Source organism: Scatophagus argus, chromosome 20 (assembly GCF_020382885.2).
Source record: "Scatophagus argus isolate fScaArg1 chromosome 20, fScaArg1.pri, whole genome shotgun sequence".
NCBI classification, from domain to species: domain Eukaryota; kingdom Metazoa; phylum Chordata; class Actinopteri; family Scatophagidae; genus Scatophagus; species Scatophagus argus.
In genome coordinates, this window is record NC_058512.1 from 785,778 (window position 1) to 811,207 (window position 25,430).

The window sequence follows — 25,430 nt, forward strand, 5'->3', positions numbered from 1 at the left end:
GATTTTAAGCAGCCGACTTCTTTCGGTCTCATGTTGTCTTGGTACATGAAGTGTCTGTAGCTCAGCTGCTGGGGAGGCAACAATGACCTGATAAGAGATAAAAGAAAACACGCAGCTCAGCATCAAACAGCACCAACAGATCGCAGGCATCTGTCCTCCACGCGAGGAGACGTCTGGAAGGACAAACACATTCGGATCAAGGCCTCAGTCTGATTTCCCACGGGGCTGGAGGCGGTGCTGTCCAGCAGTGTTGCAGCTCATCCTCCCTGCCCCTCATCCCTCTGAACCTCAATTATCAGAGCTTACTGGGCCAGTACAAGTCCTGCAGCAGACCGGCCAGCGACGAGCCTCCAGGTCCACTGGAAATCCCAGAGAGTAGGATGTTTGTGCACAGACACTCTCAGTGCTGCTGCAGTCTGTGTGATGATGCTCCAGAAATCCCTGTAATTTAACATGACAAGTACATGGAGATAAGATAAGATTTTTCCCAGCAGCTGCTGAAGGGCTGCTGGAGGGTGGAGGGTGGAGGGTGGAGGGTGGAGGGCGGCCGTAGAAACAGCTCGCACAATGCAGCCTCACGCAATCCGACACTGTATGCAGCCACATGTCGGGTGGGGGTGGGGGTGGGGGGCAGCTCTGAACTGCAGAGGGATTTGCTGGGCTTTCATAGCGGTGAGTCACTTTGCATACATTAGCATCACTTTGATTTCTAAAAAGAATAAACAGGAGAGGAACAGAAGCTCGCGGGTTTCATCTCACTACAGAAGAATCAGACAAAAAGCTCGACTGGAGTTACGAAGTGCTGCTGTCTGAGAGGAGAAGGAGAGATAACAGTGCAGCGGTCCTCTCCCCGTCCGTTTCCTTGGTTACCTGCGATGGCACATGCACACACGCACACACACACACACACACACACACACAGCCTTGCTATTTGTGAAACTCACACACTCTGAGTGAAGACATATTTAACCAGGCTGGCATGGAAAGTGTTGCACTAATGTTTGTGAAAGCAGCACTTGAACACCTGACATCACACACACACACACACACTGCTGGGCTGTAGATCTGGTTCTGAGAGCTCGTGTTGTCACGATGGTACCAGGTCTCAGTCTGCCTTAGCGTCAGGCCTTTTTCTGTGATGGGTAATGAACACGTGTTTCTGTTGTTCTCCTCTCAGCATCTGGATGAACAAACACTTTCGTCCACTGCACCATAAGAAAACGTTTTGAACCCAAGTCTTAACTGTCTGCCATTGCCGTTTTGGTTCGGTTGTTCCAGCCTCCACGAGGCTGACAGGAAGTGACTGATAGGCGAGCTGCTGTCGTGTGTTTTCACGTCCAATGCGACGACGGCACACAGCTGGAGAGCGCTGGTCACCTGAAGCGTTGCGGGAGGAGTGGCGGAGGTGATGTCACACGATCTGCTCTCATTGGGTCGTCACTGCAATATTCAGCCAACAGATTTGTTTTCGCTCAGGAACGGAGAACATTCGTCTGGAGAGAACTGTGAGAAACCCGGCTGGTTTACAGATCCGTCAGTGTTACAAACCCTCCATTAAACACGTTTGTGCTGAGTATCATCGTATGGATCGTTTGAACTTGTACACTCCGGGGTGTAAACTCAAAAGCTCCTAATGAGTCTCGGCTGAACTGCGTGGTGATGAAGAGCTGTTTGCTGAGGCTTTATGTGCTCTTCACCAGACTGAGTCTCATTCATCAGCTGTCTGTCATGTTTAAGGACCAAACCAGCCAATCTGCCGGCACTTGTGCAAACTGCTGGACACTGAAGGTTAATATTGTGGCTCTTGAGGCCGTTTATCTGATGTCCACCCTCCTCCTCGTCCTCTCCTGATGTTTTCACATCCAACATGGTGGAGAAAGAGTCTGTTTGGATCAGTGATTGATGGAACAGTGTTAGTCTGTTTTATTTTAAACTGTTTCTTTTTTTTCTGGTCATAAAATTACCATTTCTGCAAGTGGAGTTTGGTTGACATAGCAGCTGTTTCTGTGCATGTAGAGATCCTGTCAGACTTGCTCAGTACTGGACCAGAGTCAAAAACTGTTGTCTGAACATCTCTGAATCCACTCAGAAATCAGAAGAAAACAGATGCTTCACAACTTGTGAATAATCAGTAACATCAGTAATAAATGTGTGTAGGTCGTTATTTGAATAGCTGCTTTTGTGTGCAAGTTTTCTGTCAGAGCCGAGTTGTAATCTGTCATGTCCAGGAAACATTTAAAGTAAATAAAGTTTATTTAATCAGTTTTTGTCTCATGTCTTTGTTGTCTTGTGATTTCCTGTTTTATTTTGTCACTACTTCCTGTCTGTGTCTATTGTCGTCAGCTTTGCTTTGTCCCTTTGTCTGTTTTCCCTCCTTTGGGATTACCTGTCTCCGCCCTGATTGTTTCCACCTGTGTCCTTACCTTGTGTGTATATATAGTCCTCGTCTCCCTTTGTCCTGTGCCAGTTGGTCTTGTCCCTTGTGTCAGACGTTACCAGGTCTTGTTATTTTGTTCTGGTGGTTTTCTTAGCCAAGCTTCAGTCTGGAGAGTTTTTGTTTCTTAGTTTTGTGTGTTTTTGCTCTGTGAAGAGGGATTTTCAGTTTGTACTTTTTGGGTAAAGACTTTATTTTGAAACTTTGGGAGTCGTGTGTTTGGGTTCTGGTCCGTAGTTCAGTCGTGACAGTAATCAAGCAGAATTATTCTTTCAGCTGGACGCTCTGTAATGTGTTTAAACACAAGACTTGAAATTCTCCTCTCTTGTTCTTCAGTTTGATTTACGACCAGGTGATGGCAGAGAGGAAGTGATGAAATGACTTAATCAGCGTCGCCTCCCCACCTGCTGACTTCCTGCCTCACCAGTCTGCTCTCATGGATGCTGATATTTATGTGATAACTAATCCATAATTCATGGGGCTGACTTCCATAACATAACTGTGGGAAATATGCCAACTTAATGTATTTTATCAGGAAAAGAACCAAAACCCACAAACAAGCCACAGTCTCAAAACACAAAACCCTGACAGACTGTTCTTACTTGCAAATAGCTTAGCTAATGAAGCTAACGTGGGAATTAGCCATCACGAGCTGTCACGAGCGAGAGCCGATGCACGTTAGAGAAAATAGTTCCTGCGGGATTATCTTTGTCTTTATCTTGTTTGTGGAGCGAGAAGCTGCTGATGGGTTTTAGATGCATGAACAGAACTACAGGCTGGAGGAGACGCATGCAAGTTTGATTTTGGGGTGAACTGTCCCTTTAATTTAGAGTCAGCAAGATTAATAAATTACTGTAACATTTGAAATGAGCATTTCTTTTTTTCATCACGTCACATGACATCATACATGACATTAACCACACAAACTGCTCCAAAGCTCCTCTGGAGGAAGCTGGAAGAATAGTCAGTTCACAGAAGACCAGCAGCTGATTGCGTTTTTATTTATCTTTAATGTGTAAACTGATGATCACGTTTCACCTTCAAGCAAACCTTCGCAGCCACGTGTTGATTCAGCTGTGACTTCCTGTTGTATGAGACGGCTTCAGCTTGGTGTTTCTTACAAACTGGACACACCTGAGTCGCCTCACCTGCAGCGATGCTGTCAGGCTGACATCTGGTGGTGACCAAACGTACTGCATCAGATGTTGTTTATCTTTCAGAAAACAAAACAAACAAAAAAAAAACTTTAGTTCCAGCTTTATGTGAGAGTGAAATTTATTTGTGCTTATCCATCATCCCGTAGCGTCCAGTCACACCAAACCTCCCTCTCACACTGTAAGGAAACCTGTTAAAACTGTCTGCAGCATCCATAATGACAGACTACACAACATTTCCAATTAATTACTAACAAAAGTTAAAATGTCTATAAAGAAGTGCTCATTCTGTCATTATGGGGTAATGGTGATTGGGATGAATTGGCAAAAAAATAAATAAATACAATCCACGCCCGAAAAGCTGGCAAATCAAAGCCGACACACCCGAGGAGCAGCCATTAACTTATTTATTATATTGAATTTACGAAAAGTAAAAGCAAACACTTGAATAAACAGTATTGTACATTTTTAGTCTGTTATCCTATGGTTTTGTGGCGGTTGTTTCTGAAACGCATTCCACTGTACACAAGGCTGATGACATCTTACAACCTGTTAAAAACATCCAAAAGCAGACGATGTGGACGCTCCGGCGTGGACGCTGCGGAGTAAGGCGGACACAGGTGAGGACACGACCCCTTCACTGCCAGCGAGATGCAGGGAAATCATAAGATCCAGACTTCTACGAGTACACAGAGGAGGAGGAGGAGGAGGAGGAGGAGAATACAAAAACTAATCATCAGCCACGTTGGCTTCCTGCAGAGCGGAGTCCTGCTTCACGTGGAGACCTGAACTGCACACGACTGACGTGCATCTGACTGAAGCTGCTAACAGACAGGTGGGCCTCGACAGCTACGGTTTCATCAGATCAGCTCAGGGTTACGCTTGAAGACATTTAAAGGAATCAAGTGGTTTTCAAGCTGGGTCACAAAACTCAAAAACTGTAATCCAGCAGCACGTTTTAAGCCAAAACATACAAGTTGTCCACACCGGCCTGGAGGAGGAAAAATGTCGCCACAGAGCGAGAAATCAAGACCAACGAGAGGAATCACAGCTGGGGTCAACACAGTTTCTCCTCCAGGGAGGATATGGAAGACCACTTCCACCAAAGTGATGACACCACAGGAGAATATGGGAGTCGTCATGGTGAGAAACTTACGTACAGCATCGTCAAAAAGAGTTACGATCAGCAGAAATGAGCTTCCATGGCGGGAAAAGACCAAAGAGCCACAGCGTTGGCCCCCCAAACGCCTCTGACCTCTAAACTCTGTTCAACATGTTTGTTATTCCTGCTGATGCTGCTTTGCTTCATTTAAACTTAAGTCTGGTGTTGAAAACGATTCCTGAAGCTTTATATAACTTTTAGCTTTTTACGTCGGGTTACGTTTCTTGATTCGCCACCACAATAATGATAAGACCCAGGCTGAAAAACACCGTCTTCCTCCTTTAATGTGCATTCTGACTGCTGTAAATGTGAAATCCAATGACGGACTGAAGAAAAAAAAAAAAAATCAAGGCGTTGTTCTACTTCGTTTTAATGCCGTCAGCTGACACAAAAAGCTGACTGAAGGTTTTCCTCATCAACACAAACACGTGACGTTCATGTAGAAACATTTCATCTGCAACCGTGACAGAATATCAGCTGGGTGATAAATTAAGCCGCTAACTGCGCAGTTTAGGCCCGATCTACGACACAGTGTGTATCTGCTGACTGACACTAGCTCTGTGTAGTACTACAGTACGTCAGACCTGCGTTCTGTACGAGCTCATGCATGTCAGAGACAGAAAACAAGTCTACAAAATGGACATCAAATAAAAATCTAAATCTTCGGTCTGGAATGGAAACTTCAACAGTAGCAAAAAAAACAAAAAACATTCAGGTTTACTGACATTTCATGATATTCTACACCTTTCAGGGCTTTTGTCAGCAAGAGAGCAATACCAATACTTGGATGTGGACTAAATTTAAAGTAGTTAGAGTCCACAGTGCGAATCGCTGCCCTCTCAGACTCCCTGACGGCCCTCTGTGTGCGAGCGTTTGGAGGGTGCTGTCACCCTACAGCAGGAGGAGGGGGGGGAGGAGGGGGAGGAGGGGGAGGAGCGGGGGGAGCAGGAGGAGGAGGAGGAGGAGGAGCGGAAGGTAAATATGGAGACAACCACACATCAATGTGTGAGTTTCTCTGGGTGGAGGGGGTGAAGCAGGAGGCTGACAGGGCTTTGACAGAGGACGATGCAGAGGTACCCGGGGACGACAGGTGCAGGAGTCCAACAGTATGACGGGGGACATTTGAGGGCAGTTCTGGGGGCGATCGTGGGACGCCGCCCCGACTAGAAGGTCTTCCTGTGGATGGCACGTGCTCTGTCTTCTTCATATTCCCGCTTCGACACCCACATCTTCTTGAAGGTGTCCAACGATGCCAGGATGGAGCCGCTGCAGGGACGACGGGACAGTCGGATTACACATTTCATCACATATTTCCTCCTCAGAGACGGTCAGAAGTGAATTACTGTGAACTCTTACCCAATCCATGTGGAGTAGAGTCTCTCCTGGGGAGCAGAAATCTGTAGGGGAAAAAAGCAACCGGTTTTCACAGAGCTGACATTAAACGCCTCACGTCCACTGGACCATGTTGTGTTTGATCCTCAACCGTCACGTCTGAAATCTCACATTTCTGATTCTGCTTAGAAGAGAAACAGTAAAGAGACAGCCGAGTCACAGCTGAGCTCAGTAAACCTGGACTCACCTTGATCTTCACGTCTTTGGGTGCCAGCTTCTTGACTTCAGTTAGTAGTCGTTCCCCAAAGCCTGAAAGAAAAGAGATTGAATCAGCAGGTGAGTCTGAATATCAGACCATTTTTACTCCAGAATTATCACACATGTGCAGGTTAAGGATCTTGTCAAAGCACAATGAAGAAGGGGGCAGCTGTGGTCTAGAGGTTGGAGAAGTGGCTCGTGACCAGCTTGATTCCCTCCCAGAGTGGAGCGATTAGTCAGCGCTGTGCCCCCCTAACAAAGGCTGACATGTCCTTGCCACCTAACCCCCCCAGCTGCTGCCCGGCACCTGACATGGCAGCCCACTGCTCCTGTGTGTTTCACTGCACGTTGCATGTGTGTGTGTGTGTTCAATCAGTGCTGGGTTAAATGCAGAGAAGAATTTCGACGTATGTAAAAAATATACTGACAAAAAAAGTTTGAAGTTTAAGACGGTACATGGACTTCAACTGCCTGCCCTGCTGTCCACATGGGCGTATCAGACCACGCAGCACCAACCTTTGATGAGTGTCGACCCTCCACACAACACGATGGTGGAGAACAGCGTGCGTCGCAGGTCCATGTCAGACTTCTGGATAGCGTAAGCCAGGACCTCGTGGATCCCCGAGCTTTCGTCTCCGATCAGGTCGGGTCTGAAGAGCAGCTCTGGAGCTCGGAACCTGGCCGGGCCGATCTGAAAGAGGAGGCACCGGTTCAGGGTTTGTGGTCAGGAGGAGAACATGTGGAAACACTGAACATCTGTCCAAAAAGCTTTGTGTTGGACTCACGTTTAAAGTGCTTCCGTCAGGGAGAACATACTGAGCCTTCTCTGTTTCTAAGGTCTCGTCCTTTTGTGGGTTCAGAGACAGATAACAGGCTCTCTGCAAAGGTGAGAACACATTTGATTAGACAGAGTAAAACGTATTAATATTTCAAACCGAGTGCCAGCACCCACCGTACCTCTTTGACCGTGCGAACGACCTCGAACTCGGCAGATGTGTTGAAGTTGTAGCCTTCCTTGCGCAGCAGCAGACGGAGGTACCGCGAGACGTCTCGTCCAGCGATGTCCACACGCATGATGGAGTGAGGGATGGCGAAGCCCTCGTAGATGGGGACAACGTGGGTCACGCCGTCCCCTGAATCCAACACGACACCAGTGGTGCGACCTGTGGCGTACCTGAAACAGATGTTTACGTCCTCAGCAATGTTCCAATGACTCTGAGGAACATTAGTGACCAACACAGAGGAAATCAGGCACGATGCATTCATGAACTGAAGCAGTTTGTGTGAACTGCAGGAGCTGGTCTCAACAAACCAGATCCTACAGTCACCTACAGTCAGTCAGGTGTACTTACAAGCTCAGGACAGCTTGCATGGAGATGAAAAGCGCAGGAACATTGAAAGTCTCAAAGAAAACCTCTGCAGCCTTCTCCCTGTTCTTACTGGGGTTGAGAGGAGCTTCAGTCAGCAGCACAGGATGCTGCCAAACAGAAGAGGATTACTGACACTCTGAGATCACATGTGCCACACCTTTAACCCTGTGCACCATGATGATAGGAACTCACCTCCTCGGAGAAAGTCTGCAGCTGCTCTTTGGAATAAACGTACTGCCAGATCCTCTCCATGTCGTTCCAGTCCTTCACGATCCCGTGCTCCATCGGGTACCGCACTGACAGCAGGCCCCTGTGCTCCTGACCACCAGGGGGACAGAGACTTAAGGAAAGTGGAAACCTAAACCTCATGAGCACTGGCTGTGTTTCCTCCCTACCCCACAAAGCTCTGTCGACTGGGACGTGTCACATGCTTCAAAAAGTGCAGCGATGATGAAACAACGTGTAAAGTACAACAGCTGTTGCCTGTGTGCACCAGTTTTAAGAGCCACGATGGAAAAACCCTCTCATGACACCCCCAAAGGCTTGACGGAGACGTGGTGGAAGAGGGTCATGTGATCTGATGAAAACAGACATTCTGAGATATCAAACTAATGATTTGGTGTAATCCAAACGCTGCACATCAGCTGTCAGTCAGACATCAGTCCCACCATGAGTCCAGCCTCTCGTGGCAGGGACAGATTCACCTGTTTGACACCCACCCCGTCCCTCCGTAAAGAACAAATCAAACTGGCTCCAAGTCCCATTAAGACCAGTGAAACCGGTGCTCCTCTCCCGGAATCATATCGCTCTTAATGTTCCGTAATTTCACTAAACTTCGCTAGGGAACACGCATCTGTGCACGATATAAACCACAAGACTGTGAGGCTGTCGACAAGTGGCCATGAGACTGATGCCAGAGTGAGGGTTATTAAATCCTCATACAGAAACATCAACTCCAACTGATGTGGGGAATGCAGGATGGGTGAGAGTGTGAGAGTGTGTGTGTTACCTCTGCCTTGGGTCCGATGAAGAGGTCTCCCTCCAAAGCCCCTGCCATCACACGAACATGTTTGGGACGTCCCACACTGTGTCACACACACACACACATACACACAGTAAACATAAGGCAGACAAAACAGAACTGTGCCAACAAAAACACCTGAACTGAAACAATAAGTCACATGACAGGAAATGAACCTTTTCAAACTAATACATTTTAAACTTAAGGCAACAGTAAATATGACCCTTGTTATGTGAGAGCTGTGAGAGATCCAGGAACACTTACTAGTTGGGGAAGCAGTATTTGGGGATCTGGTCACCCGCAAATCCAGCCTTGATAACCCCTGAACCCTGAAGAACATAAAAAAGAGATGACTTAGGCCCAACATCACACAGATTATGGCTGAACTCAGAGCAGTAGTGCTTTAATCTCTGAGCACTATGTGTCTGAAAGCGAGGGGGGTCATAAGACACGGCCCGAGGACACCGACAGTCACCCGCCTAGCAGAAACACTGAGTCCCAGATCCCGTCTGTCTCAAGAGCTACTTTGTCCTGAACTGAGAAGGGAACAAACTTATACACACTGAGTTCTGTGACCCATCACTTTCTGAGACTAGATCATAAATCCCATCCACTTTTACACTGCAAACGTTTATATCAAACTTTATATATTTAGATAGAATCACAAACTGTGATAGTTGTGATTTCTAGATGTGTGCTGACCAAATACAGACAGCTGTTAAGGTGGAGCTCCACAGACAGACCTGCAGTTTCTGCTATCACATCGGTAACTCGTTCTGTATCGTGTTGGGATACGATACAATCACAGCCTCTGCTTTGTATATTGATACATGGACGAACAAAAACTCCGTGTAACGTTAACAGAACATGACAAACGTCTAACCTAACAGCTGATATCTTGTTCGGCGCTCTCAGCATCAGCGACGTGCTGTTTGTATTCGTCTGCAAAGCTAACGTCCGTGTGGTTAACGCGCTGGTGTAAAAAGCTGAACTGCTGTTTCTTCCACATATTAAGACACAAATATTCTTTATCCTCATGGCTTAGTGTGACTGACAGCTCAACCCGCTATGCTAGATATTTAGCATTACGAATACAGTGCAGATTTGTAATGATACAGCTGCAGAACCATAGACAGCTAACATTTAGGATATGACAAACCGAGGCTTGGCTAGCCGGTTAGTGCTGTAAGCTAGCTACAGCTTTAGCTAGCGCTTGCATTGGGTTTTATAAATCAAGGGACACACTTATACTAGCAACTAGTGCAATGATAATAGAGTCCTGGGTGAAACACTGTGAAGCAATGTCGGTACAGCGCATATAACATTACCGTGTTGTAGTTAACTCTTTATTGTAAGCTATAACACAATAGTTAACTAAGCTAACAATTAGCAAACGTTCCCAGCCAGCGGCCTCGGTTTGGGTGTGGATGAATGACATCATCATACTTACATTATCAATCACAACCGGCTGGTTAGCTAAAATGTCATAGGACTCCATGACGGACTGGATATTGAAGATATGTATCTATTGATTCGTATGTGTATTCCTCCCGGTTTAGTGTTTTAATCATGTAAAAGATAACGCCCAGTCACTGTGCACTCTGCCACCGCGACGCCGCCGCTCCTCTGTGCTGCTGCTGACGGCTGGACCGCCTCCCTTCCACAACAACATCACCGCGGCGTCGGTTTGACTGACAGAAGAATCAGCCAATCATATTAAATAGCACCTCGACCGACAGGAGCGATAACCAATCAAAGTCTCTAGCTGAAAAGCCAAGCGTCTCTGACTTGTTTGCGGTCAAAGGAAAAGCGCCTATGTCAAACCTGCGGAAGCTGCAGAGAGAATTATGCCCAGTCTGGTTTATTCTGGTTTATTTCAGTCAAATATTTTGTAGGTTATAAGAATTAATACATTAGGAAGTTAGCCTTACAGATCAGGTGTGAGGTGAGCTATTAATAAAAAGATGGATTGCCTGTCAAAGTTTCTTTTGTATGGTGTTTTTCCTTTCTTTGGTAATGATGAGGCAGTAATCATTAAATCAGTGTTCACGGGTATCTCAATTTCTAATAAATTATCAATTCCGCTGTCATACACGATAATAGACAAAGGGTTTTATTATCCAAAACTGTACCATCAACAATCATTAACAAATTATTAATAAATCTCTTTATTCGTAATTCGTAATGTTACGATGTTACGAATTCGTAAAGTCATTAATAAAGGCTTTTAATCAACGACTCTGCTGTTCGAAGTGTTCACAAGTTGTCAATAAATGAATTTTCCAGATAGTCTGCAGTGCTTTTCTACTAAATTCTCAAACGAAGCTGGAAAACAAAAATATGCGTGAATGTCATCTACACACGCCGGGAGCTGACAGTGTTTCTCACCGCCGAACCTCAGATGTTATAGTTTCCAACATGCCGTGAATGTAGCGAAAACTGTCCCAGGCACCGACCAATCAGAAAGCTGCTAGCCTGCGCTCTCGTCCTGCCAACAGAAACTGAACCGTATGAGCTAATAAGCCTCTAAATACGGGTTGAGTGGTCCACACAGATTACATTTGGATATATTCTTCTTCTCAGGTAGATGTTGTTGTTATATCGGTATCACAGAACGGTTTTCTAACAGGTGACGAGCTCAGGAATAGTAACTTAGCTTAGTTGTCCTTAACTAGCTTAAAGTAAAAGTAACACCTGGTTAGCTGAAGTTAACTAGCTTTGTGCCTTAGCGTTAGCATGTTTTCTGTCTTTGAGGTCAGAGCAGGTGGACATGAGTTTAAAGTGAACATGTTAACAAAGTACATAAAAGTAGGTTAAAGGGACTTTATGTGACTGCCGAGTTTCTGCCCTTTAGTTTGTATCGGCAGCTAACTTAATTTCGCAAGAATCCTTTTACTGTTGGTTTATGGTAAGTAATGCTCGAGTGTCCTCTCGTGTCACATTCGGACGCAAACGTTGGACTTGGAAGAATATGCTCGAGGACAAAATTAGTATCACCGGTTTAGACTATAAACGAGCACGACCCTGGCTGAAGTGTATGCTTGTGTGTTGCTGTTGTTTGACTCAGCCAGCCTGTGCTCATTTCAGGTCCTGCGGCAGTCTGACGGCTACATGATAACGTCCAGGACAGCAGAGCCCGTTCAGCACCATGGCCCTAACTGAGGAGCAGCCTGAGAAGTACGAACACATCTGTTGAGAATCTCCTGAGAACATGTCACACTGGGCTTGTCACACAGTTTCATTTTGCCATGATTTTGTCTCATGATGAGGGCCTCACAGCCTAGAAATGAAACTGAGGAGCAGGAGGCTGATTATCTGGATGTGACTCATATGGCGTTTTTTTAACACAAATAATCAGAGTTCTTGCATTATAACCCAGTGTTTCTGTGTGTATGCTCTTCAGACACTGTTGGGTGTGTTTTGCCACCGAGCGAGACGACCGCAGTGCAGAGTGGGTGAGCCCCTGCAGGTGTAAAGGCTGCACTAAATGGATCCACCAGGCCTGTCTGCAGCGCTGGCTGGACGAGAAGCAGAAAGGAAACGGAGGAGGAGCAGTCAGCTGTCCACAATGTGGCACTGAATACCATATCACCTTCCCCAAGATGGGTGAGTGAGTCTTTACAGCCAGCTGCTCAGTCAGACTCTCATATCACAAGGCCAGAGAACCTTCAGGTGCTGAAGATGTAAAAACTGGACACAGGAGGCAGAGTGAGGAGAAAAGAGCTGTGACAGTCACAGTTCAACCTCACAGGAAGAGTTAGAGGTCGACACTGGTTGGTCAGTACCCCCAACTAAATAAAAGCTTTTAATCTAAGTTTTGTTTTTTTTTTTTGCTCTTCATAAATTCTAGTTTACTGTTTCTGTATCCAGGAGTTTGAGAGGATCTGTGTGACATAAACTCTCTGCCAGTTTGTGGGGTCAAATTATTCTTTATCCTCTGAGCTATTGTGTAAATAATAAGTAAAAGATAATCCTGTTATTGGAAGTTATTACTGGATTCATTCAACAGGGATCTGCTGAGATTAAAAATATTGAACCTGACCAGACTTCTTTTCTTCTCAGGCCCATTGGTGTATTTCCTCCAGCAGGTAGACCGAGCCCTGTCCCGGGCCAGTCCCTTTGCCGCTGTTGGGGTGGTGGTCGGGACTGTGTACTGGTCAGCTGTCACATACGGAGCTGTGACCGTCATGCAGGTCCACAGAGCTAACGATATACTGCACAGACAGAATGTACAGCTGGTGTGAAGTGTGTCGGACCTTCAGCTCTTTCTGTGTTCCTGTGCAGGTCGTGGGACACAAGAAGGGTCTGACCGTGATGGAGCGAGCCGATCCTCTGTTCCTGCTGATCGGCCTGCCCACCATTCCTGTGGTGCTGGTCCTGGGAAAGATGATCCGCTGGGAGGATTATATCGTGAGGCTGTGGCAGAGATACTCCTACAAGAGGAAGCTCCTTCCAGGTATAAACACACACATACTTCTGTCCTTGTGAGGACTCCAGCCCCTCACTCGAACCTCAACCATCAAAACTAAAACTTGATCTGATGAAGTGAGTGCGGCTGTACGTGACCTCAGGTAGCAGCGGTTACCTGCCCCGTGTCCCCGTGGACGGAGCCGGTGGAGGAGATCACCTCTCTGTGTCCAGGACTCTGTGTGGAGCTCTCATCTTTCCCTCCATTGCCAGTCTGGTGGGGCGGCTGTTGTTTGGACGGATGCCCTCCAATCTTCAGCGCACTGTCCTGGTGAGTCTGCCTCATGTACTGTGTGTCTGCAACGGAAATACTTGACCTGCACAATTGCTGTATTCGGTAGTTGTGTAATTTAAGAGTGTGTGTAACAGAGAGTGCAGGCTGATCTGGGATCTTCCAACCCCAGCTATGGTCACAAGTTCTGGGAAGTCAGTGAAAGAATGCGATCGTAGAAAAAAGCGGACAAAGGCTCGGTCTTCCAGATTGAGTGAGGAGCTCAGAGGCCTGGAGGGAGATCGGAGTGGAACTGCTGCTCCTTCACGTCAGAGGGTGGTTCAGAATCTGTTCAGGATCCTCATGGGCGCCTCCCTTCAGAGGGTTGGGAGGGTTGGGAGGAGACCTCAGGGTAGAGCCAGAACACACTGGAGGGACTGAAAGTGGCATCTGGCCAAGGGACTCCTTGATATCCCCCAGGAGCAGCTGGAAATGACAGTAGACACAGTCTTAGATACAGTCTTTCTGTCTGTGTCCTCTTGTTTTCTGTTTAAACATTGCACAGCTCACTCCTGTCCTCCCCTTTCCCCACAGGGTGGCATCGCATTTGTGTTGATCAAGGGAGTGTTGAAGGTGTATTTCAAACAGCAGCAGTACCTCATTCAGGCCAACCGGCACATCCTCAACTACCCGGAGAGAACTGGAGGAGGACAGACCGAAGGTGGAGAGGAGGACACAGAGGACACGGGGAACGAATAGTCTCAGTGGCTTGGATTAAAAATGGGAAAAACAACTGTTGCAGCAGGATGAAGACACAAAAGCAAAATGTATTTTATCATAAAGCAAGATGCAAAATCTTGGTCTTTTAAACTGAGGTGAGTTCTAGTGTAGATGAAAGTGTTTGGGTGTGAGAGGATGTGTCTGTTAAAAAGGAGGTTGCTTCATCTGCCTTCATTGGAATTACCAATAACCTGAGAAGTTTCCAGCCAGAAGAAGCTTTTATTTTGTAATTCTACGAAGTCTCCAACAGCTGCCTCAAGCAGCACATCTAAGCAGCCAAATCTCAGACTGCACACTTAACTAACTTGTAGCACTAACACTGTAGTAGATATTGGTGGCCACCATTGACATATATGAAGATGGCTGATGCATTTCCACTTTATGTGCTGTACTGCAGCCAACCACCAGGGGGGCAATCCAGGTGTTCTCTGAATAACCTGGATCATTATTCCCATCTTCCTCACTTATTAAGCCTTAACCCGGTGGATTCCTTCCTTTGTTGTATGTGCCTTAAGTGACGCGCTTTTCCATCCCAGAACAAGCTTCAGAGTGTGTGTGTCGAGCTCTGAACTAGAACCTTCTTTCCTACAACACACTGATATTTCCCGGTGACCAGTAATACTTCACTTTTCCTCAACACATCTAACCCAGTTTGTATCATAGTGGATAAAAAAAAAACCTAATTTCTTCTAGATATTGAATTTTTGTTTGGGGCCAACTCACAGCTTTTCCTTACTAACAAAAGTGTGGTGCTGCTGCTGAATGCAAACACAATCAGTTGACCTGCTGTACTCTGAACTTTGATCTGACTGACTTCATGCTGACACACCAACAGTCAATGTCACGTCCTCTTTTAATGTGACCCTCAGTTGCTTACAGACTGAAGCTCTGGAGGCTGTGGGGATGCAGAAGGTGGAACGTGAGCCGCTCCCACAGCTTCCGGTACCAACAGGAGACTCGGCGCATTTCAGTGTCGGCCCGTTGTGGTTATTGGGTGATTTTCACTTGTTGCACTTCCTGTTGTGGCACAGCTATAGCTGAGTTGTTTGGAACGTTAAAATGAAAGTTTTGAGATGATTATTGGTTTGGAGCTATTCATGCAAAAGAAAATAGGCTGAGGTTAATGCCTGATTGTTGGAGCTAAAACAACAAATAAAGGTCCCAGTTCTGGTTTCAAGGTTTTGTTGTCTTACACAGGAACACACTGGGACTTCAATTGCACAGTTTCCTTGCAGTCATTATGTGTATGTTAGAGCTCTTATTTAAAGTCTTTGTTTAATAAAGCTGTTTTTAAAGCAAATGTGACATTTTTTTACCCCTCACCGTGGCAACGGAAAACAACAATGTCCAGTCAAAGTAAAAAAACATCTGATTTCCTGTTTGGTCCACGAGCCAGATGATATTTAGGTACAAACTGCTTCTGATACAACGTCAGTATGTGGACATATATTTTTGATCACAAAACTAATGAAGTTTTCCCCACAAACACCACAGCTGACTTACTTTTTTAGAGTAAATTTCTGATTATTGCAATTTCAAATTATAAATATGTATATTGATATGTATGTATATTAATAAAAGCTGAAACAGAGCAATACTGTTTCAGCTTTTATTAATGTACAGCTCTGCGTGGGAAGTTTAACATCGGTGAGAAATGAAAAGACTAAAAAATGAAATAATTAGGATTATTTCGTGTTGAGGGGATTGGCGGTCCCGCCCACCCTCTGTTCTGATTGGTTGTTACTTTTGTATTCAAATAGTTGATTGGCTAAGTTCTCTTCCCTGTGCGTTTGAGCGGAGTCAGGCGAATAAGGAAAAAGGCTGTAAGTGAGGAGTGTATTTTAATGGATGAAACTCACAGCAGACGACAGTTTAGCTGATCTCATTTTGCCATGAGAAGAGTCACACTGTTTGTCAACGGAACCTCCACTAATGGAAAGGTAATCTGTGAAAGACAAAACGGGAAATAGGTGTTGCAGTGTATTCGTGCTATTCAAACGCGGCTAGTTTAGCCCTTCGTCACGTTAGCCGCTGTTACAAGCTAATGTCAGACATTTTGTTTGATAAACGTTCCTGTAACGCGAGCTGATGTGTGTTATCGGTGTTTTCATACAGGTGGTGGTCGTGTACGGCTCTCTGGAGGATTTACTGTCTGTGGCCAGTTCAAAACTGGGAATAAGAGCCTCTAGTGTTTATAACGGGAACGGCGGCCTCATAGACGACATCACGTTAATCAGGTGAGACTTAAAGCAAAGACCAGCAAATCTTCACACCTGAGGAGCACGTGTTTGGAGTAAAAATCTTTCTTTGTCAAGTATGTAACAAGTAAAAGAGTAAAGTAAGTGAGTCAAGAAGAAAATACTGAAGTACCTCAAAGCTGAGCTGTTGATGTACACGCTGTGTGTGTCTGCCTGCAGAGATGACGACGTGCTGTACGTATCAGAGGGAGATTCGTTTGAAGGTAAGTTTGAGGCCAATGAAGTACTGAGGTCCTTTTCTTAAATAGAATTATCACTGCAACAACGTAAAAATGTTCAGTCTGCTCACGCCTGACATTAACATCCGTCCTGAGTGATTCGACCACAGGTGGACGGCTCCATCAGAGAGTCCGTCAGTTCACACCTGGCATGCGTCTCCAGTGACCACTTCAGGTTCCCCACTGTGTGCACAGACACGATGTTTCACACACCTGAATGTGGCCCGAGTGATTGGACCACTGCTCACTGCGTCTCAGGTGCATTCTCACCTGTATGCAGAGCTGTCCACTCCGGATGGATGTTAACAGCAGGTCTGAACAGACACAGCTAGAGACCGGCTGGTGAACAGGGTGGAGCATTTAGCAGCTGAAGAGCAGGTGCTTCCCTCAGGTGGAGGTGGAGACCACAAACAGAGCTAAAAGAGAGGCAATATGAAACCATCCTCCCTGTTGTCGGTCAGTTTCTGTGACTGTAATCCAGTAACTGTGTGTGCAGATCCTCAGGAGGACCTCAGTGCCTCTGAAAGGGGTCAGACTCACACTGATTGGCTGACGCTTAATGTCGGTGGACGCTGCTTCACCACCACGAGGTAAATACGAGCGTCGTGCTTTGGTTCCTGTGTTCTGTACAGCGTCGTGGCTGTTCAAGGCTTGTGAGCCCTCCTAATGTAACCACTGACCGTGTGTGTGTGTGTGTGTGTGTGTGTGTTTCCTCAGGAGCACGCTGGTCAGTAAAGAGCCTGAGAGCATGCTGGCTCACATGTTCAGAGAGAAAGGTGAAGTGAGCCACTAAGCACTCCAGTTACAGTGAAGTGAGTGAGGTGTGTGTTTGATGCTGTGAACGTCCTGTCTGCTCTTTGTCCCTGGCTTTAATTCAGACGTGTGGGGGAACAAGCGGGACTCTCAGGGCGCGTACCTGATAGACCGCAGTCCGGACTACTTTGAGCCCATTCTGAATTACCTGAGACACGGACAGCTCATCATCAACGAAGGCATCAACCCTCTGGGTAGAGCAGACGCACTTTGAAACATGCGACACGTCCTGGATGACCGTGTTTTCTGACCTCCGGTGTTTCTTCTGCAGGCGTGCTGGAAGAGGCTCGTTTCTTTGGTATCGAGCAGCTCGCCGAACAGCTGGAGACCCTCATAAAGTCCTCTCAGCCCCCTCACGACCACTCCCCCCTGACCCGCAAGGAGTTCATTCGATTCCTGTTGGCCACGACGACCAAGTCAGAGCTGCGGTGTCAGGTAGACGGAAATCAACACGCAGATACCAGTGAGATGTGCTGCGGGTTTCTCCCAGTGTGTGTTAACTCGTCTCTGGTCTGTCAGGGTCTGAACTTTACCGGCGCAGACCTGTCTCGTCTGGATCTGCGCTACATCAACTTCAAGATGGCCAACCTGAGAGGAGCCAACCTGAGCCATGCGAACCTGAGCGGGGCCAACCTGGAGAGAGCGGACCTGTCCATGGCCTGTCTGGATGTGAGCACCGGTTTCATTTAATACCACATGTCTCTGACAAAGACACAAACTGCTCACTGTGTGTGTGTGTGTGTGTGTGTGTGTGTGTGTGTGTGTGTCCAGGCAGCCAACCTGCAGGGCGTGAAGATGCTGTGCACCAACGCCGAAGGAGCTTCACTGAGAGGCTGTAATTTTGAAGACCCTGCTGGAATCAAAGCCAACCTGGAGGGTGAAGCAGCCAATCACACTCGTTCTTCAGACAGATGTGAGCCGGTGAAGTGTGTGTTGAACTCATCTTTGTGTGTGTGTGTGTGTGTGTGTGTAGGAGCCAACCTGAAGGGTGTGGACATGGAGGGAAGTCAGATGACGGGGATCAACCTGAGGGTCGCCACGCTGAAAAACGCCAAACTGAAGAACTGCAATCTGAGAGGAGCCACGCTGGCAGGAACAGACCTGGAGGTGAGAACACACACACACACACACACACACACACACTCTGTACACCTGTAATTCACCTGAGTCCATGATATATTCAGGGGTCGTATGTTTTTCCCAGAACTGTGACTTATCGGGATGTGACCTTCAGGAGGCGAACCTGAGAGGCTCCAATGTGAAGGGAGCCATCTTTGAGGAGATGCTGACTCCTCTGCACATGTCTCAGAGTGTGCGGTGAACCTCCATTCAGGCCTTTAAATCCCAGCAAAGCCTCCCGGTGGAGAGCAGGTAGTAGTGACACACACGTGTGTTTCATGATCAAACAAGTGAACTGTGGATGTCAGAATCAAACACCACATCAATGTAGTCGGGTTTTTACCGAGAGAAACGTCTCCTTCTTTGCTTGTTTGTGCCTTTAGTTTACTGATCAACAGGTCTGCAACAGACAGGCTGCTTCTAACGCTCTGATAGGCCATTACGGTTTGAATATAAAATGTAAAAATGCGACATCCTGTTTTCCACCCACACCTGAAGGCAACAAGCAGTTTGCAGATTGAAGGAGGTGAAAAAAGCCTCCATTTGTTTTTCATCATTTGTGTTCACCAATGACAATATTAAGAAAAATTCCAGGTAGAATTTAAACATTTATGGGCTGTTTGTAGCTCAGAAGATTCTTTAATGAACATTAGAATTTACTCACACAGATTTTTAAATCTTTTTCTGTTTGTGGACCATGAATCACACATTTGTCACAAGTACTGACGCATGTTTCCCTCCTGTGATGATGACCACTGAGTGGCAAACTTTATCTTCTGCTCTGAACCAAACGCCAACCGGTGGCAACGCGGTTTTCAGCTCGTTTCTTTGTGTTCCTCACAGATAGAAGCAGACGTTTATTTTAACGCGAGTGTATTGGGAATGAACAGAAATGACACAAAATGTTATCGACAGGCTTTCGAATGTAGTTTTGGATTGTTTCTAATCTTTGAACTCAAATTTATGTTGTTCATAACCCTTAAAAACCCGAGCAGCCTCTGCACGAGTTTCCTCCCACAGCCCAAAGCCGTGCAGGTCAGGTTGGTTGGTGTCCCAGCGTCTGTAATGCTGAGCGGTTCTTCACCTCCACAGTAAAACGCTCTATCAGTGACAGGAGCAACAAGTTTAGAGGGGAAGCAGTGAAAGCTTCATGGACAGTTTGGTTTGCAGTTGTTTTTCAGCTCATATCAATTCCAAATGTCGATGAAGGATATGAATGAAACGCACTCGCTGCAGTCAACAAATTTAGCTGATTTCCTTCTTGGTCGTCATTTCGCTGACCTCCAGCTGCTGATGTAAGGAACACGTTACTGTGGAGGTGTTTTGTCTTCTCAGAGAATGAAACACATTCAGACTCCGCCTCCATCACGTGACCTCTGACAGGTGCTTCCTGATGTTCGTCCTGCTTCACGTGGAGTTTAAAAGTGAAAACGACTCCAGTGTAGAAGCAGATTGTGCACATTTATATCCACAGTGTGAAACAAACTAGAACTAAAAGTCAGATGTATTTTAAAACGTCCAAACCTGCTGTTTTTCTACGTGATGTTCGTCTCGTATTGTGCCAACAGCAAAGTGAATATTTTATTAAATGTCTCAGCCTGCTGAGTGGTGGAGTTTGTCTCTGTGTGTGTTTTAAGTCACTGGTGTTAACACAAGTTTAGTGTCAGCTGAAATGTGAAACCACTGAGGTGCTAAACCGTCTGTTCTGCTGTCTTCTTTCATGATGTTTAATAAAGGTTTTTCTTAAAACTTTGTCCTGTTTATTTTGTTACATGTTATCTTAAAATTAAACCATATTGTACAATATTATGATTTATTCTGTTGTGTAGCGCTGCAGCCTCTTTTATTACCCCTCTCAGCTATAACCCTAAACCCTACGGGGTCAAAGTTATAAAAACGTGGCCCTCATTTCAGGTCATTATCTTCTGGTTCATGTGAATTTATTCACATTAACGGAGTCACACATGATGGAGAGTGAAGCCTTTAACAGCAGCTGGGTGTTGTGCCATAAAGAGCCAGCAGAGGGCAGTGTGGCCTCTGTGTCCGCGACTGCTTCGCCTGTGGCAGAGTTGCCATCCCACCATGAGCACAGTGTACAGTGTAAAAATACTGCACGTTTAATTCGGTTGCTTTTAACAAACAAACAGGAGGAAATGGCACATCTGCAGGGGACTATTTTCAGCTGCGGATGAAGTCTTAGTCTGGATGTTTTCATGGGCTCTGTTGACAAGAAGAGAAGTCCTGAATATCACCAGACTGATCCTTTAAGTGCCCGCGTTCCTCCACTCTGTGGTGTTGGTAGAAACCACCGTGATGGACTTGGGGCCAAACCACAGCCAGACCCTGACCCCAACCCTCCAGCCGATGAACATGGCGATTCGGCTGGGGCTGCAGTTTACCTCTGTGGTGTGTTTATGTACAGACCTGTGATTAAACAGCTCTCTATGCTCCCTCCGCTCTGCTGTCCTCTCCCCAACCACGACAGCATCGTGTGGTGCTGTGCTTCCATGGGAAATGAGGCTGTGGGTGGAGGGGCTTGATTAGTGGTCTGCGGTCGAGGGACAACAACTGCTCCAATCACGGCTCAATACGCATCTGTAAACCACAGCCGCAGAACTGTTTGTGTTATCTGAAGCTGGATCACATGGCGAATCCTTCGGTCCTGTTAAGCTGTGTTAAAGCTCAGCTCGCTAATTTGTTTTTAGAAGCCTTTTTTTAAATGTCTCAACGTTCCAACAACAATCAGTAAATCAAATCTTGACCAAAAAGCCTGAAAAGGTCAGGTATCAGTTGCAGGCCTGAAGTCCACCCGAGCGAGTGGACGGCCTGCCCACGCGGCCAGTCGTTGGTAACATCAGATGCGGTTCATCAGCTCTGCCTCGTAAAATGTCCACTGATGTCAGATTTTGCAGCTTGGATCCACATCGTGTCGTGGTTTTTCATTTAACCGATATCAGCTGTGCTGCGGCCTGGCTGGCATAAAACATCCTGACAGCTGCCAAACAACACTCCCCCATGATTTACTCACTGTGTGCTATAGGAAACCGGTGGGTGTATTTTCTGAAGTAAGACGCGTGTTGCTTCACTCACTGGGCTCTTGGCTCAAAGGAAGGAATAAATGTGCAGCTGTGGGCTGGAAGTGTGGCCCGTCTCTGCTCACCTTACAGGGCTGAGTGTGTTCCTCAGAGTCCGGTCGCTGACTCCGCTGGGTTTCAGGGTCTGTGGTGTTGGTGTGCTGGAGCAGAGGGTCTCTGTCTGAAGTTTCAAACCAGCAAAATGCACCGTGTGGGTCAGAAATGCAGACAAATGTTTGGCTTTTGGCAGGGACACAATAGAAGCTCCTGCAGCAAAACATTTCAACATCTAACAGAGCCGCACTCCTATCTGCAATCACAACGTTTTTCTAAACTAAGTTGTATTTTCACAGGTCAGAAGGCCAATTCAACATTTAACAGCTGGACTGCGTATGTGGTGCAGATATCTGTAATTCAGCTCTGTTTTTGATATCTTAAATGAACATTTTGGATGTCCGCAACAGAAAAACACACAAATATGTCATCAGGGTAATAATTCTAATTTTTGTTTTCTGACCAAACACAGAACTGAAGTGGTCTGGGGACTGATCCCTTTGGAACACCAAACCTTTTGCGGGATGATACAGTCTTAAGAGTGGACTGAGTGCCCATGGCTGCTAGAGACACGTTGTTACGGTCCCACATGGGCAATGTGTCCATGTCCAGGGTTGAGAAAGAAGATTTAAGCAAACTATGAGCTCATCCTTCCTCTCTCCCACTCTGTCGACTCCAACTGATCCAAAAACAAGCTGAACTGACTCTAAATGAGCTTAATGCCGGCGGTTTAAATCAGACTTCAGTCCATCGGTGGTGTAATGACAGCAGCCCACTCAGATGTGAGCTCATGTGAGTCAGTGACTGAGTCACAGTCACATCTGCTCCACTGACATCACTGGAACTATCGAACACGTCTGTTTGATGAATGTTAATCTTATTATTGGAAAGAAACCACTGGCTTTATGTGACGGTCATGCCTAAAGCCCTGAAGCTCGCGCTGTGGAGACTGCAGTTATCATTACATTCCACAGCATGGAGGTACTCGATGGTACAGACTACTTCCTGCTGAGCTGGACCTTTTCCCATGAATGGTGGTAAAGGAAAAGTCCAAAATGGAAACGGTCCATCCTCTGGGGAGCATGAATGTGCCAAGTAAATTTCATGGTATAGACTGTGAAATTTTTTATTTATTGGGCCACTGTAAAGGACACTTACAAAGTTTCATTTAGCGCAGCGGCGACTATTTTCGCTGCCTTTGGAGTGCTGATCGCTTGTGTAGGTCTGCACAGTGTGCATAATCACATAGGATAACAGCATTTTCTGCAGGGTTTATGATTGTAATCAGTTGTCACGGAAACCAGATGCAATGAAATGCATCATATAAACATATGAAATCATCTGCTGTATTGTATTTATGGTCACACTGAGATGGATTTTGACAGTGAGGGTCTTATGAAAACATTCTTCACGTTGCATCATGGGGCCTTTGGGGCTCGGGACCAAAAGTTAAAGCTATTTCAGTCTGTTGTGAGTCTCATGAATGTATGACGGTGACACTAAATGGCTGCTGTAGCTCATTGATACCACTTTACACGTTGCACATGAGGAATTTGTTTCAGCTAATGGGAATCCTGCATTTATCAGTCTCCACCTGCCAGGCCTCCACTGAAATGACTTGTATTCCACTTTGTGTGTGTGTGTGTGTGTGTGTGTGTGTGTGTGTGTGTGAAGCACATTATAAATAAAGGGTCAGTTGCTGGAGTTCCTCTGCAGCTGAGACTGATGGATTCTGCACACCTTCACAATATTAAATGTTAATAAGAGATGGAACTTCATTTGGGACGTTTACTTTGTGTTTTTATTCTTTGTGTGGGTGGGTGTGGATGTGTATGGGCGTGTGTGCTTGTGTGCTTGTGTGTGTGTGTGTGTGGGATGTGGCTTTCTGAGCTCAATGAGGAAACATTTTCTTCAGGCCAAATAAAGCTGCCCATGTAAACTCCACATTCCTGAGTTTGCGGTGTTTCTGTCTCAACCTCTCTTTTCTTTTATGGAGGGAGGAGGCTGCTGTGTGTGTGTGTGTGTGTGTGTGTTGACTGACACTGAGGTCCATGCACTCTCTGCTTACGGTTGCAAAATGTCTGCACATTTTAGAGTTATTTCACATGGTGTTGATGGATGACAGTCAGTCACTGTTTTGCTGCTGCCAATAAATGAAGAGCTCACATTCAAACTCTTCAGCTCTCTGAGTACTGCTGTGCTTTTACTTCATGAAACTGACAATAATGCAGTACTTTTACCCACAATAAGTAAGAGATCTACTGTCCAGCAGCGTCTTCAGGATGGGAACTTTCAGACGGAGTCTTTGTCCCACCCTGCACCACCAAAACCTCCTCAAAGCTCCACAACAATCTCCCTGTGACTGCAGCCCGTCTGACCTCACGACGATGTGCTCATCCCGACTGCAAGAGGGAACCGCACACGCCAACGGGTGCATGCACAAACACGTTTACGCCTGGACTCGAGGCGTGTGCGCCGTGAAAGGCCACACAGGACGTTATCACACTGAAGGCTATGAAACTCTCTCCACTTGATTTAAGGCAGGTCTGTAAATACACGCTATCTCTCTCACACGGGCAGCATTATCATGTCGGCCAGCCCTGAGCGCACACTCTGTCATTAGACTGCAGCTCGGTGGGGGTGAAAAAGTCGCCTAAATTACACACTTTCTTTGCTGAACTTCAGAAAGGTTTGGGGATGTTTCTGTTCAGCAGCACGCAACGCTGACAAAGATACAGCGAGGACACGAGGGAGTGGACTGAACTCCGGTCAGATGTGGCTCGGCCTCCGAGGTCACTCCAACTCCAATTTGCATAAATGGTTTTTGGGCTTTCCACAGCTCTGAAGTGGACCTGGAAACCCCCCAAAACACAACAGACTTTCCAGGAGTGACTGGGAAAGAGAACTGAACAGTCATTCTTTAATGAATCAAAATTCAGGTTTAAATCTTTGAAACTCGTGTGTTTTCTTTGTCCTTCTCCCAGTTTGACTTGTTGTGAACTGATTTCCAGTGGTCTCCTTCCTCCCCTCCTCTTCTTCCTGTGAAGCACAGTGTGGCTTCTGTTTGGTAAAGTGTGGTAAAATAAGCCTCGCTTGTTTGCCTGTTGGAGGAATCTGGTGAGAGGAGCTGCTGGAGGCTGTGGGACTCCAGAAAAGTCAGGCTGAGTTTGGCGAGTAGGAATGTGCTTTTTATTGGCCTGGCACGTCCCGGCTCTGCTCTGGTCTGTCCAGAGTCTGGGGTTTGGCTCTGGCTCCAGGTTTGGGTGGGTCCAGACTGGTCTGGCTGTGTGGTTTAACAGGGTCAGTAGTTAGCGCTGGGCTGAGGCTGGGGCTGCTGCTGTGGCTCACCAGCTGCCATCTGCTCAGCGCTCCGACAGAGAAGGTCCAAAGCGATGACTGAATGTGACTCTCATGCAGACATGTGCTGTGTGAAGGTAGAGAGCGACTGGAGGATGACTTCACTGGGTGGTGCACATTGAACCTCCTGAAGCTGAACGTTAGCAGGCCGGGTGTGGACGTGGAGGTGAGTCACTCGTGTAAATACCTGAGAGTTCACCTGGACGACAGGCCGCTCACAGGATGCTGCACACCTGTCACCTGTCGGCTGTGCTCCTGGCACTGACTACAGCCTTTCCCTTCTTTATTTGTATTTGTGATTATGCTTACAGAATGAAGTGACGTGAAGTAGCTCAAAAAATCTTTCCC

At 46.5% G+C, this 25,430-nt stretch overlaps 3 protein-coding genes across 5 annotated transcripts; 2 read left to right on the forward strand and 1 right to left on the reverse strand.

The window, feature by feature from the left end:
• Positions 1-3,981: 3,981 nt before the first annotated feature.
• Positions 3,982-10,398, reverse strand: actr1b (actin related protein 1B). Its single transcript, XM_046375363.1, has 11 exons — positions 10,182-10,398; positions 8,996-9,060; positions 8,720-8,795; positions 7,903-8,028; positions 7,693-7,817; positions 7,298-7,514; positions 7,126-7,218; positions 6,857-7,031; positions 6,330-6,391; positions 6,107-6,147; positions 3,982-6,016 (listed from the first exon to the last, which is right to left on the reverse strand). Exons 1-11 carry the CDS (start codon positions 10,227-10,229, stop codon positions 5,914-5,916), a joined length of 1,131 nt encoding a protein of 376 aa, XP_046231319.1. The 5' UTR covers positions 10,230-10,398; the 3' UTR covers positions 3,982-5,913.
• Positions 10,399-11,158: 760 nt separating this feature from the next.
• march5l (membrane-associated ring finger (C3HC4) 5, like) lies at positions 11,159-15,489 on the forward strand. Of its 3 annotated transcripts, none has more exons than XM_046375789.1 (7): positions 11,159-11,314; positions 11,819-11,908; positions 12,135-12,337; positions 12,794-12,924; positions 13,016-13,187; positions 13,303-13,469; positions 14,004-15,489. In XM_046375789.1, exons 2-7 carry the CDS (start codon positions 11,880-11,882, stop codon positions 14,166-14,168), a joined length of 867 nt encoding a protein of 288 aa, XP_046231745.1. In that variant the 5' UTR covers positions 11,159-11,314; positions 11,819-11,879; the 3' UTR covers positions 14,169-15,489. The 3 variants fall into 3 exon arrangements, with proteins under 3 accessions (XP_046231745.1, XP_046231746.1, XP_046231747.1); XM_046375790.1 differs by lacking the exon at positions 11,159-11,314 and adding an exon at positions 11,422-11,639; XM_046375791.1 differs by lacking the exons at positions 11,159-11,314; positions 11,819-11,908 and having other exon boundaries at positions 12,124-12,337.
• Positions 15,490-15,963: 474 nt separating this feature from the next.
• On the forward strand, positions 15,964-20,349 carry kctd9b (potassium channel tetramerization domain containing 9b). Its single transcript, XM_046375806.1, has 11 exons — positions 15,964-16,129; positions 16,305-16,426; positions 16,607-16,650; positions 17,162-17,255; positions 17,383-17,441; positions 17,544-17,672; positions 17,750-17,913; positions 17,998-18,147; positions 18,250-18,355; positions 18,452-18,585; positions 18,683-20,349. Exons 1-11 carry the CDS (start codon positions 16,082-16,084, stop codon positions 18,797-18,799), a joined length of 1,167 nt encoding a protein of 388 aa, XP_046231762.1. The 5' UTR covers positions 15,964-16,081; the 3' UTR covers positions 18,800-20,349.
• Positions 20,350-25,430: the final 5,081 nt, after the last annotated feature.

Bases quoted from the DNA above. Each gene is read 5' to 3' on its own strand.
- actr1b (XM_046375363.1), bottom strand. From the start codon at position 10,229: ATGGAGTCCTATGACATTTTAGCTAACCAGCCGGTTGTGATTGATAAT. The intron at 7,032-7,125 runs GTGAGTCCAACA...CTCCTCTTTCAG, and splicing joins CTGACGGAAGCACTTTAAAC to ATCGGCCCGGCCAGGTTCCG. The intron at 6,017-6,106 runs GTAAGAGTTCAC...TCGTCCCTGCAG, and splicing joins CTCTACTCCACATGGATTGG to CGGCTCCATCCTGGCATCGT.
- march5l (XM_046375789.1), top strand. From the start codon at position 11,880: ATGGCCCTAACTGAGGAGCAGCCTGAGAA. The intron at 11,909-12,134 runs GTACGAACACAT...TATGCTCTTCAG, and splicing joins ACTGAGGAGCAGCCTGAGAA to ACACTGTTGGGTGTGTTTTG. The intron at 13,188-13,302 runs GTATAAACACAC...ACGTGACCTCAG, and splicing joins CAAGAGGAAGCTCCTTCCAG to GTAGCAGCGGTTACCTGCCC.
- kctd9b (XM_046375806.1), top strand. From the start codon at position 16,082: ATGAGAAGAGTCACACTGTTTGTCAACGGAACCTCCACTAATGGAAAG. The intron at 17,256-17,382 runs GTAAATACGAGC...GTGTTTCCTCAG, and splicing joins CGCTGCTTCACCACCACGAG to GAGCACGCTGGTCAGTAAAG. The intron at 17,914-17,997 runs GTAGACGGAAAT...CTGGTCTGTCAG, and splicing joins AGTCAGAGCTGCGGTGTCAG to GGTCTGAACTTTACCGGCGC.